The sequence below is a fragment of the Dromaius novaehollandiae genome, chromosome 8 (genome assembly GCF_036370855.1).
Source record: "Dromaius novaehollandiae isolate bDroNov1 chromosome 8, bDroNov1.hap1, whole genome shotgun sequence".
Classification (NCBI taxonomy): Eukaryota; Metazoa; Chordata; class Aves; order Casuariiformes; family Dromaiidae; genus Dromaius; species Dromaius novaehollandiae.
The window spans coordinates 21182525-21197917 of NC_088105.1; the positions used below are offsets into that span (position 1 = coordinate 21182525).

At 38.0% G+C, this 15393-nt stretch overlaps 1 protein-coding gene across 11 annotated transcripts in view; it reads left to right on the forward strand.

Annotated features, from left to right (window-relative positions):
* DPYD (dihydropyrimidine dehydrogenase) overlaps positions 1-15393 on the forward strand; it is a 381364-nt gene that overhangs the window by 9887 nt on the left and 356084 nt on the right. For all 11 annotated transcript variants that reach the window (XM_064515868.1, XM_064515870.1, XM_064515869.1 and 8 more), the window contains exon 2: positions 13002-13112. In XM_064515868.1, coding sequence (XP_064371938.1) covers positions 13002-13112 — 111 coding nt within the window. The remainder of the gene's footprint in view (positions 1-13001; positions 13113-15393) is intronic.

Sequence of the window (15393 nt, forward strand, 5' to 3'; positions counted from 1 at the left end):
TTCTGTTCCAGCAACGCGGCAGCTCCCCTCCCATCCGGGCATGCCAGGCGTCCCTGGAAAACTCCAGAATACGTGCTGAAAAGTAGGTAGAAGTGTTAGAATAGGTTATTAAAAATGTAGACCCATAATGTGAGTAAAGAAGATTGGAAGTATAAAAAGAGGTTTTACACCTGGAAGTTATTATAGTTATTTAGATTGAGGGAGAATAATAACCAATTGTTTTCTAAGATGTATGACACATTTATGAAAAACCTTGAAGGATAAATGGATCTTTTTAGTATGCTACTTCCACAAAGGACTCTCTGAATAAAATAATAGTGAGAGAACTCTCAGTGGATGCTGAATACTGCTAATTGATGAAATTATTACTTATTACGCTGCAACTGAACTCTGCTTAGAAACACTATTTTCAGTATGATTTTTTGAAAATGACAGCTGAAATGTAAGAGGCTTTGTATTGAAAATGAATAGTGATAATTTCTTGATATCTTTGAAATGAAGGATATTTCAATGACAGTTAAAACTGAGAAAAGTGTGATTTTTTTTTTTTTAAGTGCTGAGATCATGGAATATTGCTGTGGAAATAAAATGAACTTTTCTGAAATCAATAAAGTAGACTTGAAATGTGGATTTATGAGGCATTTTAAAAATAATTTTTAGTACTCTTATTTATAGTAAAGCAGTCAATTATTTGTGCCAGCAGTTTTCATATTATGTCAGATGTTAAGGTTAGAAATGAGATTTGTGAGATAGGGGGTAGCTGTTGCGTTTAGGAAAACTTTAACTGTAAATTAAATCAGTGTTGAAGAAGTGCTCCATCACCACTCAGGGCAAGAATGGGAATGAGCGCAGAGTTTGGCGTTGATTTAGTACTGACAAATTAAAGACAGCCGTGCTGTCTTGATGTGCTGTTTTAGGTCTGTGCACTGGCTCTTAAGCTATGTTACCAGTAACTGGTGTGAGGATCTGTGCAGGGCATCGTGTGTAGGGTAATATTTTGGGATATAACTGGAGGTGAATGCAAGATGTGGTTTCAGCCTTAACAGCTTTGTTGGTCAGTATTTGAAGCTTACCTACCTCCCTGCTCATCTCGGAGCAGCCTTCGGCGCCCGGGGGGGCGAAACAAACCCGTGCAAGTTCACTCGCGCGCTCGTGGTGGGGCGCTTTGAGCGGGCAGGCTGGAGGTGCCTTTTTGTAGTTCCGACTGAAAACTCAAATCTTTAAAGATGTTAATAAGCCTGTACAAAACTCTTCGAAACAGATGGAAGAGTGACAAAGGAGTTGGAGGAAAAAAATCAAAGAAGCTAACCACAACAGAAGCTGTTCTAGAGTGCTGGTGATAAAATGCAAAAATGAAATGAATTGCGAAGAGCAGAAATTAAAGTATTTCCTCTTAAAAAAAAAAAAAAAACCCAAACCAACAACAACAAAAAAACCCCACACCCCAAAACCCCCTACAGTCTGAGCGAAATGTTATCAGTTTAATGTGGCAGCAGTAGCCAACACTACTGACTGATGAAGGGCCAACTTCTGTGTTAGGCTAAGACGAGAAGTAATTTTCAGAAGACTGGAATGTTTGTTCTTAAATAAAGCAGAGTAGCATGCGCACTGCAAAACCTTGGCACCAGGCAAGGAGGTAAGATGAGTTGATTTAGGAACCTCAAGAAATACTTAGCAGAAAAGCGGTTAGCTCATTTTTAACTCCCAGCGTAATGTTCCCTATGCACTTATTCAGTGAGCCCTTAATGGAAACCGAATAAGCAATCTTGAGAGCAGGGGCAAAACCCCAGGGTTTCTTTAAGTGCTGGAGCTGTGTCCCTGCTAGTACTTGCTCTCTGGTTTGCTCTTCGTCTGGGTCTGACTGGTAGCCTGGTTGGTGGAAGGCAGGGATGCGGAGAGGGAGGTCTCCGTTCCCGAGGTGGTTGGAGGATCCCTTAGGCTACTATGCAAAATTGGCTGCTCTTGCCATTTTCTGTCTCTCTCGCCCTTTTCCCCTGTTGCAAGTGAAAGCTGGCAAAGGCATGCCTTTGAGCAGAAGTAAGGGCCCATCCTCAGCTGGAGTTTCATTGTCGTCTTGGAGAAACACCTACGTAAAAGGCTGCCAGCTGGTGTGTAAGTCCAGGAGAGAGGGGGAGAGGAAGCCTGTTGTAGTGGGGTCCCTCTTGTCTCCGGCGCGTTGTCTTACCCAGCCTGGGCCTTCTGCTTGACGTGCTGCGGCCACAAGTCCCCTCCTCGGCGCCTGGGCGTTGCCGGGGGAAGCCGACCTGGGCGTGCAACTTCCACCTCTGGAGTTAGCCACCCCCCTTACTCCCACCAAAACTTAAATACCTATGAAGGTAGGCCGTTGCTCTAGAAATGTGAACAACAAAATAATACCTAAAAAGTAAAAGGGCAGACCTGAAGTCAAGCTGAGGGAGGTAAAGATCAAATCCACACTGGATTGTTGGTTCTTGTTGGTTGTTTTTGAAGCTCTCGGATGAAGATGAGCAGGAAGATACCTAAAGCATTTACGATAGTTATTTGGTTACTTTTCATTTGTATTTTTTCTAGTGTACTACATAATTCACTTCTTCTGCAGTTGTTCTGGTTACTTTACAGTTTTTGCTCCTGCCTGTACCAGATAGCAAGCAAAGTAATGCTGATCTGAAACATGTGCCAGTTAATATTTCCATCCTAAAGGAGCACCAGCTTTGTCATCTTGTGTCTTGCAGTCTAGGAAAGAGGCTTGTCCTGGTAGCAAGGTGGGAATTCTGTTTTTGAAAAAAAATCAGTGCTTAGACTATATCTTTCTGCAGCTTGAAATCCAAAGCTTTAGAACATTACATTATGTTTATGAGAGAATTAATAAAGTATATGTTTAGAAACCCTTAAAATGATGAAAATCATAATTATTCTCCTTTCAGAGGTCTCATGGCAGAAATGCAATTTGGCTTAATAAGTAGGAATTGGAAAATAATACTACTACATAGAACACCCTCTATACTGTATTTTTAAAATAGGTTTTCTGTAAAAACATGAGACAAAGGAAGATAGATCAGACTCCAAATTTTTGTTGGTGCAGTTTTACATTGAGCAGCCTAATCTGATTATCCCTACTTAAGAGCATCACCTCTGCCTCTTGCCTGCATGTTCAGCAATACTTAGTCACTAAGATTTAAACACCAAAATTCTTGAATAAGAGGGAAAAACCCCAAGAAACTGCTTTGTATTATACATTATCAATATATATTCCATTATCATTTATAATGCATGTGATGGCCTATGTATTTGTAGAATATCACTTTTCTTTGCTTAAAGGAGCAAATATATGACCACTCAGTGCTTCTGCAAAAGCAGACAATGATGTTAAAAGCAAAAGGAAAAAATGGCAGCAGTTTCCTCTTGCTCTACTTGGGCTGTCAAATTTTATTCCTTGAAAATCAGCTGTTACTTTTCAATTATCAGACATTCGATAATGTTTTGATATGTAGCTACGAAGATCAAACCCTTACTGTTTATAATGTATGATAATTAACAAAACCTTCACATTTCAGTTTTTCCTTCTACATGCTGATTTTTCATTTTTGATTAGGGTACTCTGCTATATAGACAGGAAATTACTAGAAAATCAGTAATTTCATTATCAATTTTGTATTTTTCCATTCTATTAAGCAGTTGCCATGAAATTTTTTTACAGCTTTGCTTATTATTTGCATATAGGTAAGTTTAGTTGTTGCTGCTTGCAACAGATTTAGAAATTCAATACTAGGGTAGTTGGCATGTTCTTGGAACAAATACAAATGGTTGCATAACATGTTTCAAGCACAAAATGTACTAGATCTCTTGGTGTGTATTGTGACTTATTCTTGCATTTCAGGTTCATTTATTGGACTTTGAAAATCACCTTTTAACAAAGTTTTCAGAACATTGCTTTGCTCAGCTAAAATTAGTTCCACTGATTTTGCCAATGATTAAACTTAAAGCAGTAATAACTTTAATGCTAATTTTTCTCCTGTGATCAAAAGTCAGTAGAGCATTCACTTTTCATTAACTGACATGTCTCTAATGCAAGTGTGCTTTTTGGTTAAGCAAACACCCATAATCTCAGGAAAATGCAGGGTTAGTCTAAAGGATACAATTATTGAGATATAATGACCTATTTTTGATTTTGGCACTAAGTTTATTTTTAAAGAGAACCAAACTTGCTTGCTCTTTCAATCCATCTGTCCTCTTGCAGAAATATAGAAGTGAGATGTAAATGTACGTCTGATAATGATCCTTTTCACTGTGAGATATTCATGAAATGGCTCTCCATATAAGTGAGCAATTACAAATGGTACTTAGTATTTCTCATGTAACAACAATTGTCCGAGTTGATGTGCAAGTGGTCCAGGCATAGGTAAATACGATAGGAAGGAAACCAAAAACTTCTGTTATACCTAGGATGTAAGCCTACATTTTTTTTGAAGCTTTAAGTTTTGATTTGTATCAAAGGAGGATATTTTTATCAGGAAGGTGAAGAAGGTAACTCTGACCATAGTCGGTTCCACAGACGAAAGATCGTCTATATGCTTGTTTGAAGTCACAGCAGTTGAGAAACTAAGTTAAGGCTGTGTGATGAGTGGTTCTGTCTTTTTGCACTTAGCCAATCAGTTGGATCATTAAAGACTATCCAGTGTGAGAGCAATTAAATGTATTAATGTTACATGTAGGTGTTGAGTACAACTGCACCAAAATTTAAACTCTTCTGTTTTTAATGGCTATTAGTTCAATAAATTTTCTTAGTTGATAAAATGAACGTGTAATGCCAGATTCAACTTTGAGTAAATCCATAAGAACTGTGCTCAGCTATGCCTTCTCTGAATTTGGTATGTTAACCCAAATAGCTTTTGATGCAATGTATTGTGTATAGTGTGAAAGTGAGACCTTATCACAGGGCAGGGTGTCCTGGGAGAGGCCTCGCGCCTGGGAGCTTCTCCTTATGGTGCAGTGGAGTTTGAGCCTGCTCTAAGCTGTGCAGAGCTTCTACTTTTTAATGTATATGTGCTTATGTCGAATATATGAATAATTCACTGGATGCTGGGAGACTGGTTACTTGGAGTTAAGCACCCAGGGTAAGTATTCACTTCGGTTTTCCCTGTGAGGGTCAAGAGGCTTCTGTGGAGATGAGTTATGGCGAGGTGGCAGCATGCAGAGTTTCCAACAGAGTCATTTACCACCCAGGGCTCTTCTAAAAGCAAACTGTGTGTGTTATCTATGGGAAGCAAACAACATTTTAAAAAATTTTCTGTTTTATTAAACCTTTTAGAATTTATAGTAATACCTAGCATAAATGCAGTGCTGAGATTTCAAGAGAGAAATCAAGCTCTTAGTCCAACAGTTAACACCGTATTCACGAAACTAGGTAAATCATGCTTTGAGTTGTGTAACTTTGCTTCTTTGCTAATCTGTAATGCAATAACTTTGCTTGTATAACAGAAAGTGCACAAAGTATATCACATTTTCGTTAATATTGTAGACATTTATAACTAAAATTTCTTGAATTTTATGGGAGTGATTTTGAAAATTGCTCATTTTATTAGGACAGAATTTACATAATGCAAGGAAATTTGAGGATTGTGCGAATCTTCTGCGGTGGTAAAACTGTTTTGGAAAAGCTGCTTTCTGAATATCTAAACATAATGGATATAGGACTAAACCTCTAGGATAACAATATGCTGTGATGATATTACAGGATAAAAAGTAGTTTTACACTCGCTAAATAGAGGCTGTGGAAGGGATGCAAGAAGCCAGAAAATTCTTTGTTCTGATTACATGTGCAGCAACGCTACTCAGATATACACAATCACAAATATAGAGGCAAATGGGGAAATCCAAAACGACTTGAAAATGCAAGGATCAAAATTTAATACTTAAATGCTATCTTAAAACCAGTGGCCTGTCAATGCACAGCTGAAATATGCTTACCACAAGGTAATCTGTTGACCTTCAAATTCTTGCTCTTTTTAAGACTCTGAGCCTGTGTGGCTGGGGAGAAACAAATTTTGAGTCAAGTTTGGGTCTTCTCCCAGCTGTGGTTGAGCCCCTCCTGCCTGTACACTCGCCAGGTCTCTGCCTGTCAGGAGGCTCCAGCACTGCTGCTTTTCTGGCACGTTTTCTAGCCCCAGGTTGTCGTCGTTATCCGTAGAAGTGAAGCCCTGTCTTCTAACTCTTTGGACCTTGAGGACTCTGATTCATAGAAACCATAATTTAAATTGCTGATTCTCAAGCCCAGACACAGAGGGTCACATGAGGGAGAAGCTTATCCATGTTCAGGAAGATTAGAGAGGATTGCAAATTGTTGCACTGCGATATATTCTAATATAAACAGGATCACAGTCAACTTGTGCCCTTGCCATGTGTGGTCATTTCCCTTAGTAACGGCAAACATGCGTAGTATGCAAAAATAATTGTTTGAGGATTTCCATCATTGCTTCCATGCTCTCCTGGATCATTTTTGATTCTGGATTTGGGATTATGTGGAGGTTGATTACATTGTTTCCCATGTAGTTTGTGGCTTCTTCTCAAATGCTGGTAATTTTACATTTCATCCTGCTTTCTCTGGCCTTCATCAGTCTCGCAACTGAATCAGGTCTGACTGCTGTGAAAGCCCATATTCCTCTCTCCTGCTTGTAATTTTTGGATGAGTTCCTATGATAGAGTATCAGCCAGATTATATAAATTGTTCGTAAAGATTTCCTCACTGGTTTAGACCTTCAGTAAGGAATATACATGTGACACGGGTATCATTTGATGAGGTACTCTATCATATATAGTAGCATGATGGAGAAATATGGAACGCTTTTACACACTATTTGATTAATGAAAAAGAACATGGACCTTGCTTCTGGAAGAGGTGACACCACAGCTACTTATTTTTGAAATCTTGATTATTGTCTCATCTTATGATTTCTCGAGGTAACTTTTATTTTGCTCATTTGATAGTGAAACTTCCACTTGCAGTTGTTAGGGGTTCGACGTGGGAGACGAAACGCTATGTGTAACTGTTGGTGCCTCATTCAGCTTTTTGAGAGCAATGGTAGAAGTGAAAGGTGAAATGTGAACAAAGCAATTGAAAATGAGATATTCATGGAAAGAGTTTATCCCTTAATCATTTTTCCTAACTGAAACTGTTTTTTAAGCAATACTCATTATTCTGGGTCATCAAATCTGCCTAAAACGAATAGTTCTAATTTGAGTTCTTTGGTCTTTGACTGACTAATACTTCCTAATAAAATTAGTTTCATGTTCAGATATACTAGCAAATATCAGGGGAAAAACTCGAGGTACTTGTTTGTCTCAGTGATTCAACACATAGCTCTGAAATTAATTGTTTAGTATGCTCATTACTCTTAGAAAAATAACTATGTTCTCATTATGTTCACTTGGTGAACATATGTACCTTGCAATACACTTAATGTTGCTTGCTGTGAGGGAGATTACAACTCTTTTTAAGGAAATTGGGTAGATTAATGGAACGGGGTGGGTTAGATTACTCTCCACATGCATTCCCTTGCACGCCTAGCCTACTTCTGGATTTAAATTTTTATACATGTGTGTATATATATATATATATACACACACACACACACACACACACATATATATATATAAAAGCAGTTTAGCTAAGGATGCTCTCTGAACCAATCAGAGTAAAGCAGGATGTATAGTCTGTGTATTGTAGGGGCAGGATGTATAGTCTGTGTATTGTAGGGGCTGAGCTAGGTGAGCGCTGTATGCTCAAACAGAATAACACGTGGGACCACATTTTATGCCCCTGATCATAATCTATGTGGAACCAATTGTATTTTCAGCAACTTCATTGTGGCTGTATGCACTTTGATTTGTGTTGAACTTTAGCAGGGGTTTTGGGGTTCTTATTTGTTAATAAGAAACTTCTTCCCAAAAGCTAGGGAAATGCTGGAAGAAATGACTACTTTTTATCAGGAAGCATGTACAGTTTCAATATTGCAACATTTGGTGGAGCCTGAAAAAGGTTCCTCTAATTCTAGGGTCTTGATTTCAGTAGTCCTTAGTCTACCCTTAAACTACCAATAATAAGCAAAGGTGAGGACCACTGAGGACTAAATACTCCTGATGCAAGCAATTGGTTTCAGCAGGAGTTCTTCCAGAGACAGGCTTTAATCTTAAATATGAATTATTAACCAAACTTTTTCTTTTGAATGAGAGCTAAGGTCCAAGTAACCAGGACATTTTGCTGAAGTTGTTACTCTGAAAAAAATTTGAAGACTTTTCAAAGCCTAGCACTTTGAAGAAAAGCTTTCAAAATTGAGAAGAATTCTGTATATTTTACAAAGACCATGCTAGACTGGCAAGACTTATTCTAAGAGGTACTTGGAAGTACTACAGTCCCATCTGAGATGTAAATTGTACTTTTATTTTTAACACCACTGTCTGTATTTGGCCCCTTGAGCAGGCTAAAAACATGAGTTACGGTCTTTGGAAATTAAAGAGCCTTGTCTGATGCATCCTTATCGTTGAAGTGCCAACGTGAAAGAAACGGAGGACACTGGAGATAGTGGTGTAAGGAAAAATACATGCCTTAGAAGCAGAAGTGGTGTCATAAAAGACTGGAACCTATTGTGAAAGCAAGAGGAAAAAAGAAAGCAGTGTTACAGTGATTACCAGGACCTCTTCCTCTGACAGTAAGAAAGGGAGAGTCTGCCTTTGGCTATATGTAAGGTGTTTGCTCGTGGCAGATCTCAGTGTGTCCTCCCCAGCTGAGAAATTTGGACTTAACCAAGAGCATCTCATGTTACTCATGAGCTTGTCTGCTGAAACAGGGCCTACTCTCAAGCTCACCCATCCTTGCCCTTTTGTTTGGAGCATTTTTCGTGTTCTTCAGATGTGAAGTTTTGTGAGAGAGCAGGAAAGCGTTGTCTGTTTTCTCTGGTTGTTCTTACCTCACTGAACGATACTCTTGAGACAAATCTCCCACCTGCACCTTGTTGGTATTACAATGTTCCTAATAAACATAATGCTTTCATAGCTTTATATTTTATTTTGCTGAATATGCATTTAATTAAAAATCAAATGTAATTGCAATCACTTCTTATGATTTCAACTAAAGGAACAGGTTTATGAGATGGGAATAAAATGGGTGTGACATTTTAAAAGAAATTAATGGAGTTCCCCACACCAGAAGCTTATGTTGAATTACCACAGAGCATGTGTAAAACCTTTGTTTCGATCTGCCTGGAAACAGTACATCGCAAACAGGGCTCCCAGCTGCAGAGCAGCCCGGAAGGACTGCCTTTAATTCTGGATAGCTGTTAAATCAAATCCATGATAAATTGCTCACTGTAATATAACATGCTGTTTTAACAGTTCTTACAGTCTTTTCACTAATAGATGATAGTGAAGATTAGCCCCACTAATTTTTGTGTGTATACTCCTTAATCATGGCATTTAAAGGGGAAGCTGTACAGTGAATATCTGATGAATAGCTTAAGGCAAGTTTATTCTCAAAAGTTATGTTACTTATGTTGGCACAGATCAATATAACCATTTATCATGAAATTGTCAAGATTTAAAAACTGTAGCCATCACTTATGCATGTCACTCATTTCCAATGTACATTAGATACGAGTAGGTTACAACATTTTAGGATATTTGCAATCTAAATCAATATATATTATTCATAATAAATACATTCTTTTCTAGAATGGAATGTGTTGGCAATGAAACCATTATTTATTTTTAAGATTATCTTCATCTTGTAAAGGAATGAGTTTGCATAAGATGTAAAAGAAATCATTGTCATGGATTATTGTTAAAGGAATTCTCTAAAGATTTGGTTTCTAAGGGAGTCATATGCAATATAGATTGAGTTGTATTCTGTAGCGATAGACCATTTGGCTTCCTGCCCAAAGCAAAGCTTTCTAATTAATCAATCCATGGAAATAATTAAAGAATGTATAATACTTTGGCGCCCATAATTGTTGTTGTGCAGAGCTGTAAGTTTAACTGTACTATGCATGTTGTGCAGCTGTGACAAAAATGTGTGTACACAACACAGGCTCAATTTTCTTTGATAGTTGCTCACATTAGTCTCATGCTACTATATGTTTTTTATGTACTTACTCATAGCCTTGTTTCTTTCTCCATCAAAACAGTACCTGAATAGATTTTTGCAAAAATAGAGTATTATATTCTGATTTGCAACCACAAGATATATGAAATTATCTCTACTTTGTTTTTACTGTAACAAATATGACTATTTATGTAAACGCTACATATATAATTCATAGGTTCTCTATTACTATTCAAATAGCATGTTAATGCGAAGTTCCAACTTCACAATACTCTAGAAAGAGATGTATTATGTGCCCCCCCCCGCCATGGGGAGCTTGTGTATCACCCTTTCAACATCTAGAGAGCTCAAACAACAGCTCATCTGGCCAGGCTGAGAGTTTGTGTAGCAGAATAAGCAAGGGATCTGTACAGCCTAGATCACAGTTGCCCAAATAATTATCCTCACCGATCAGCTGTCCCCAGGTCAGATGGCCTGGGTGGGTGTTTGTGAGGGATCAGGGATCTCAGGATTCCTTTCTTGCAAATCCAAGGTTGCTTGTTTTTGTTTAGCTGGAGGCATATAGTAGCATATAGGTAGTTGCAACAGGCCTGCCAGAACTTACTTTCCAGTACTTTTCTGCTTATTGGCTGACCTATCTGAATTTGTTAGATTATTAAATGTCTGACTAGCCATAAGCTGCAGAAAACTAACTGGAGAACCAAAATAAATTCCCCCTTACTAATTTTCCTTTCTGACATTTGAATAGATCCAAAAGCATTTATATTACTTTCCCATTTATGCATTTAACTTCAAGATTTTTAAATGCCAGAGATGGCTCTAGCTAGAAGAGCCGCCAAGGTCAGCCATCCAATGTTTAGACATAGGCAGTATTATTTAGGTGGTAGGAACATCACTGACTGTTTTTTAATTGTATATGAGATTCACTGTGTTCTATGCCAGTTTTATTTCAGATTTAATTCTAGGACATACTGCACCGTGTAGTCCTTTTGGATTTCTGCAACTGTTGCGTTTGGAGCCATCCTACTAGTGCAGAATTCCAACAGGAGTAAACATATGGGGATTCTTCCGTTGTTGGTTTACCCCACCATTTGTTCCAAGTTTTAAACCAACTGGTGCTGTACCCAGTGGAGTACATCTGTTACAGTTTATTACTAGAAATTTGCAATTCATTTCAGAGCTTACTAAAATAATTATAATATTCATGGCCAAGAGTACTGTGTTAAGCAATTATGAAAGATGGGCAAAATTTTACTAAGGCGTTATGTGGTTCAGGAGCTAATGTCCAGTTTGCACAAGCATTTTGGGCATTCAGCAGCTTGTCAACAGCAAGTGAGATGTGTTCTGACAAGTGAGTTTGATCAGCTTGAGAAATTAAGGTAGTAACTGAGATGCTGTAAGTGACATCGCTTATGTGAGTGACCCTGCTCTGTTTTAATTAAGAATGGAACAATTAGCATAAACCACCACTGAATGCAGTTGGTTGCCACATCTTGCTTGCGGTACTCAGCTGAGGAGCATCCAAAATGGAATGGGGCTTTTACTGTTGGAATTGTAGGGGCACATCTGATTACACCCTCTGGCCCATAATGAAGGTCAATAGTGTGAAAGCTGTTAAATGATCTATGTCTGTTTGAATATTGTACCCTGTGTTTTTGTGTGTCTGCTTCAGACAAGATGGAAATTGCTATATTGGATTGTTTGTTTTTTTTTTTTTTTTTTTTTTTATTTGCAGGTAGAATTTTCAAGTAGGTGAGATTTCTCTTGCATTTTGGGGGAGGAATGAATTACTGATTAGTCTTGAATAAGCATTAAATAGTTAATTAGCACATGAACCCTTTGCATTAAAGTCTCCATAAGCATCCCCACAAAAAAAGTCCTTGTATATACAGAGGACTACTTTATCATTATCACCCACTCAAGCAGACTTTTAAAATAAGGAAACATCCTGACATATTCATAACCCTATCATATTCATAATTTTCAGTCTCCGTATCTCTGTAAGTCAGTCTCGCACGTCTTTGACATATGTAGTAACAGTATAAACACACCCCGTTCACGACAGTGGAGCAGTATGGTGCTAAAGTCAAGATTTTTAAAGGAAAACTTGCAAAACCAATTCCAGGAGCTGCAGTTAACAGTATTGCTGTTTTAGGTCTCTAGCAGAGGCCTGAGGCCAGATCTGGCAGTTGTGCACTGTTCACACGGGCCCCCTGACTTAAATGGGGTCAATTTTGGTACTAGAAACCTGTCACTTGATTCCTTTGGAGAAGAGCTTGTGTTCCAAAAGGCCTAATTTTTTCACATTATACTAGTCTAATGAAAGATATTACAAACTTCATCCTGCCTGTGTCTTCAGCCCATCACTGTCAGTTAAAAGTATGGCTATATTCTGAACATCGTTTGTGTCCTTGCAAATAAAGCATGGTAAGAGAAATCGAATTACTTCACAGTGAAGTTAACTTACTAGTTCACTAGGTGTAGAAACATGGCCCTGTGAAGGGGAAGTTGGAATTTATACTGAAATAATTTAACAGCCATACCTAACCCTGCTGTTTTAAAATCTTTTTGCTGCTTTGCTTTACAAGTTTTATTTGGAGCAATGTAATGAAATAGAATCACATGTTTTCATACACTGTATGTAATAAACATCCAGGAATGGAAACCATTATCATGGAGACAAGACTGGCCGCTAGCTGTAACAATGTTTTCCAGCAGTCCTAGAAGTGCCTTTAAATATTCAAAATCTAAATGGTATGCATAACACAGCTGAACAAATTCATATGAATTAAGTCTATAGTACTGAGTCATTTATTTTATTTTTGCTTAGTACTGTAAACATGAGAGGTGTGATGGTTTAAGAAGCTTTGAACTTATTATTTCTTGCAACTCTTTATTTATATTTTAATATTTTCTGTTCTTTCTGCAGAACATTCTGGCTTTAAATCCTCGAACGCAGACTCATGCAACCCTCCATTCAACTGCAGCAAAGAAACAAGCTAAGAGGCAATGGAAAAGGAACTCTGATAAAAGCTGCTCAGTAAGTACACATTTACTATTGCATCTGGAACATGCAATAAGTCAGTAAGGTTCAAATCTCGGTTGTATAAGATATTTAGATTTGAGTTTCCTGTGTTGTTCAGTAGCTAAATTTGGCTCGTAGTTCTGTTTCTGTGGATATAAAGGTTCTTTGTCATCAGTGACTTAAACTTCTTTGGAACCTGTACATGCTATACCTTTTACCTTTTGGCGACTTGGTAAGTCTTTGATGCAACAGTTTCCCCTCTTGTTATAGAGGCTGATCAGTCTTAAGCATCATAGCCAGCTTGCCACCTTCGCTGAGGCTCGCGGAGCTGGCCCTTCTCACTGGGTAGAGGGCATCAGCTACCTTTTCTGTTCCCTGAAGTGCTTCTGACCAATTGCTCATTTTGTTTCTGTTTTCCAAGAGTAACTCTGAATAACACTTCACTATCCTTTCTGAGACATTTAAGGGTACTATTATTTCAGTACAGAAACAGGGGAACCCACCATACATACACAGAGCGAGTGGGAGCACGCACAAGCTGAGATTAAAATCTGACTTTGGATTTTAGATTTTATCCATTGCATTTTTCAGGAAATAGTTTTTTTAGAATAAATATCTTTCATCATAAACTGGCTAAATTTTTCAATATTCCTGCTGCTAGAGATCTTATTTTCTCTAGGTATTTAGGTTCCTGGTCTCCGTGTGATATTTGACTAATCCTATCAGAATTTGTTGTCTCTTTGATCTTCCAGCTGATTAGAAAGCCTGTAGTATATTACTGTTGTCTTCCTACAAATTCTGCTGGATAATCCTCTAGACTCAGAGGACTTTTAGATAGAGTACTACTTCATCTCTGTAAGCTATTTCCCTCTTGGGTATAATGTTGCAGTGTCTTTTCATAGTGTTACCAAAACACTTTCTCCTGCTAAATAGGAAAATAAAGGTTTCATAGTTGACACTGATTTATTATTAAAACCCCCCCAAAGTTTCTCAATTTCTCAGAATCAAAGGGATCCAGTTTCTCCTATCTGTGAAGACATAACATACTACTGACATTATCTGCTGGGAAGAGCGACCCAGGGTATCCTCAGTATTTCAGCCTTACTCTTAATATATTTTCCTGTTTTCTTACATTGATTATAAGAATGTCTATCGTATCAAATCCTAGCCAATATTTCTATTTTCTTATTTTGTTTATTAAATTATACAATGCTATATTAATTGGAAAGTTGCATAGATGCAAAGCTTCAATTTGAATAGAGATGATTATTTTGGGATGTCTGATACAGTTATTGCCCACAGCTGTCCGTTCCTGCTGCACAGATAGTTGAGCTGCTCAGCAAGCAGTGCCTGGACAGCTGTGGTTTACAGCCTTATGTTTTCAGGCGACCTGAAATCAGTACTGGGCTGTAAACGCATGTGTTTCAGAAACTGTTTCATAGGAAGTGCAAGTATCCGTGCAGCAGGGCAGGCAGATACCTATGTGTAATAACCTCATCAGGTATTCCAGCATAAATTATCCTGGTTAGCTCAAGCTCAATCTATAGCATGCGCATGCTTTTATACTGTACTAATGGATGTGTTATACATGCACACACACCCCATTTTCTAAAGCTGGTAGCCTTTAAGGTCACTCTTGGTTATCTCTAAGGTTTCCCCTATATCAGCCATTTCCTTGTTTGATTTTCATATTCGGTTTATTCATTTATAAAATGTCTGCTATTTCAAGATTTTGTTGTTAATCATGAAACTGCTTGACTTTCTAGAAACTCTCTCTCCTCCCACTTTCTTCCTCTTAGCCCAGTGTACCTCACTCTGTCTCAAAAATTCTTGGCGTCCCAAAGCATCAACTACTTGGGCTATGCAAACAGTGCTGGTTTCAGGTTTGCCGCTAGTTTGTGCATCTTGGCTGAATTTTCATTTGAAAGAAGATTCTGAATGTCATCAAATGTTGCAGGGTGATGCCTTTGCATAGATTTACAGCCTATTCAACAGCTTGGTCTTGGAGTTCTGTATTGTTGGGTGGAGATCTGTGGAGTTAGGACCTTGCACTGACATAGGTCTGCTCGTGTCTTGCACCATACACCTTACAGTTTTAAAGATTAGAAATAACCAGAATATGTATATCTGTACCTCTGAATATGTACACACCTTGATCACAGGTGGCTCTTACACAGTATGTTGTGAATTGTCTGGTAGAAATGTCATGTTACTTAGTGTGCAAGTAATGATAAGAAATAAAATGCTAGAAGAAACTGAAGGGACAGTCAATATTTTTAGGCCAGTAATGATCCTA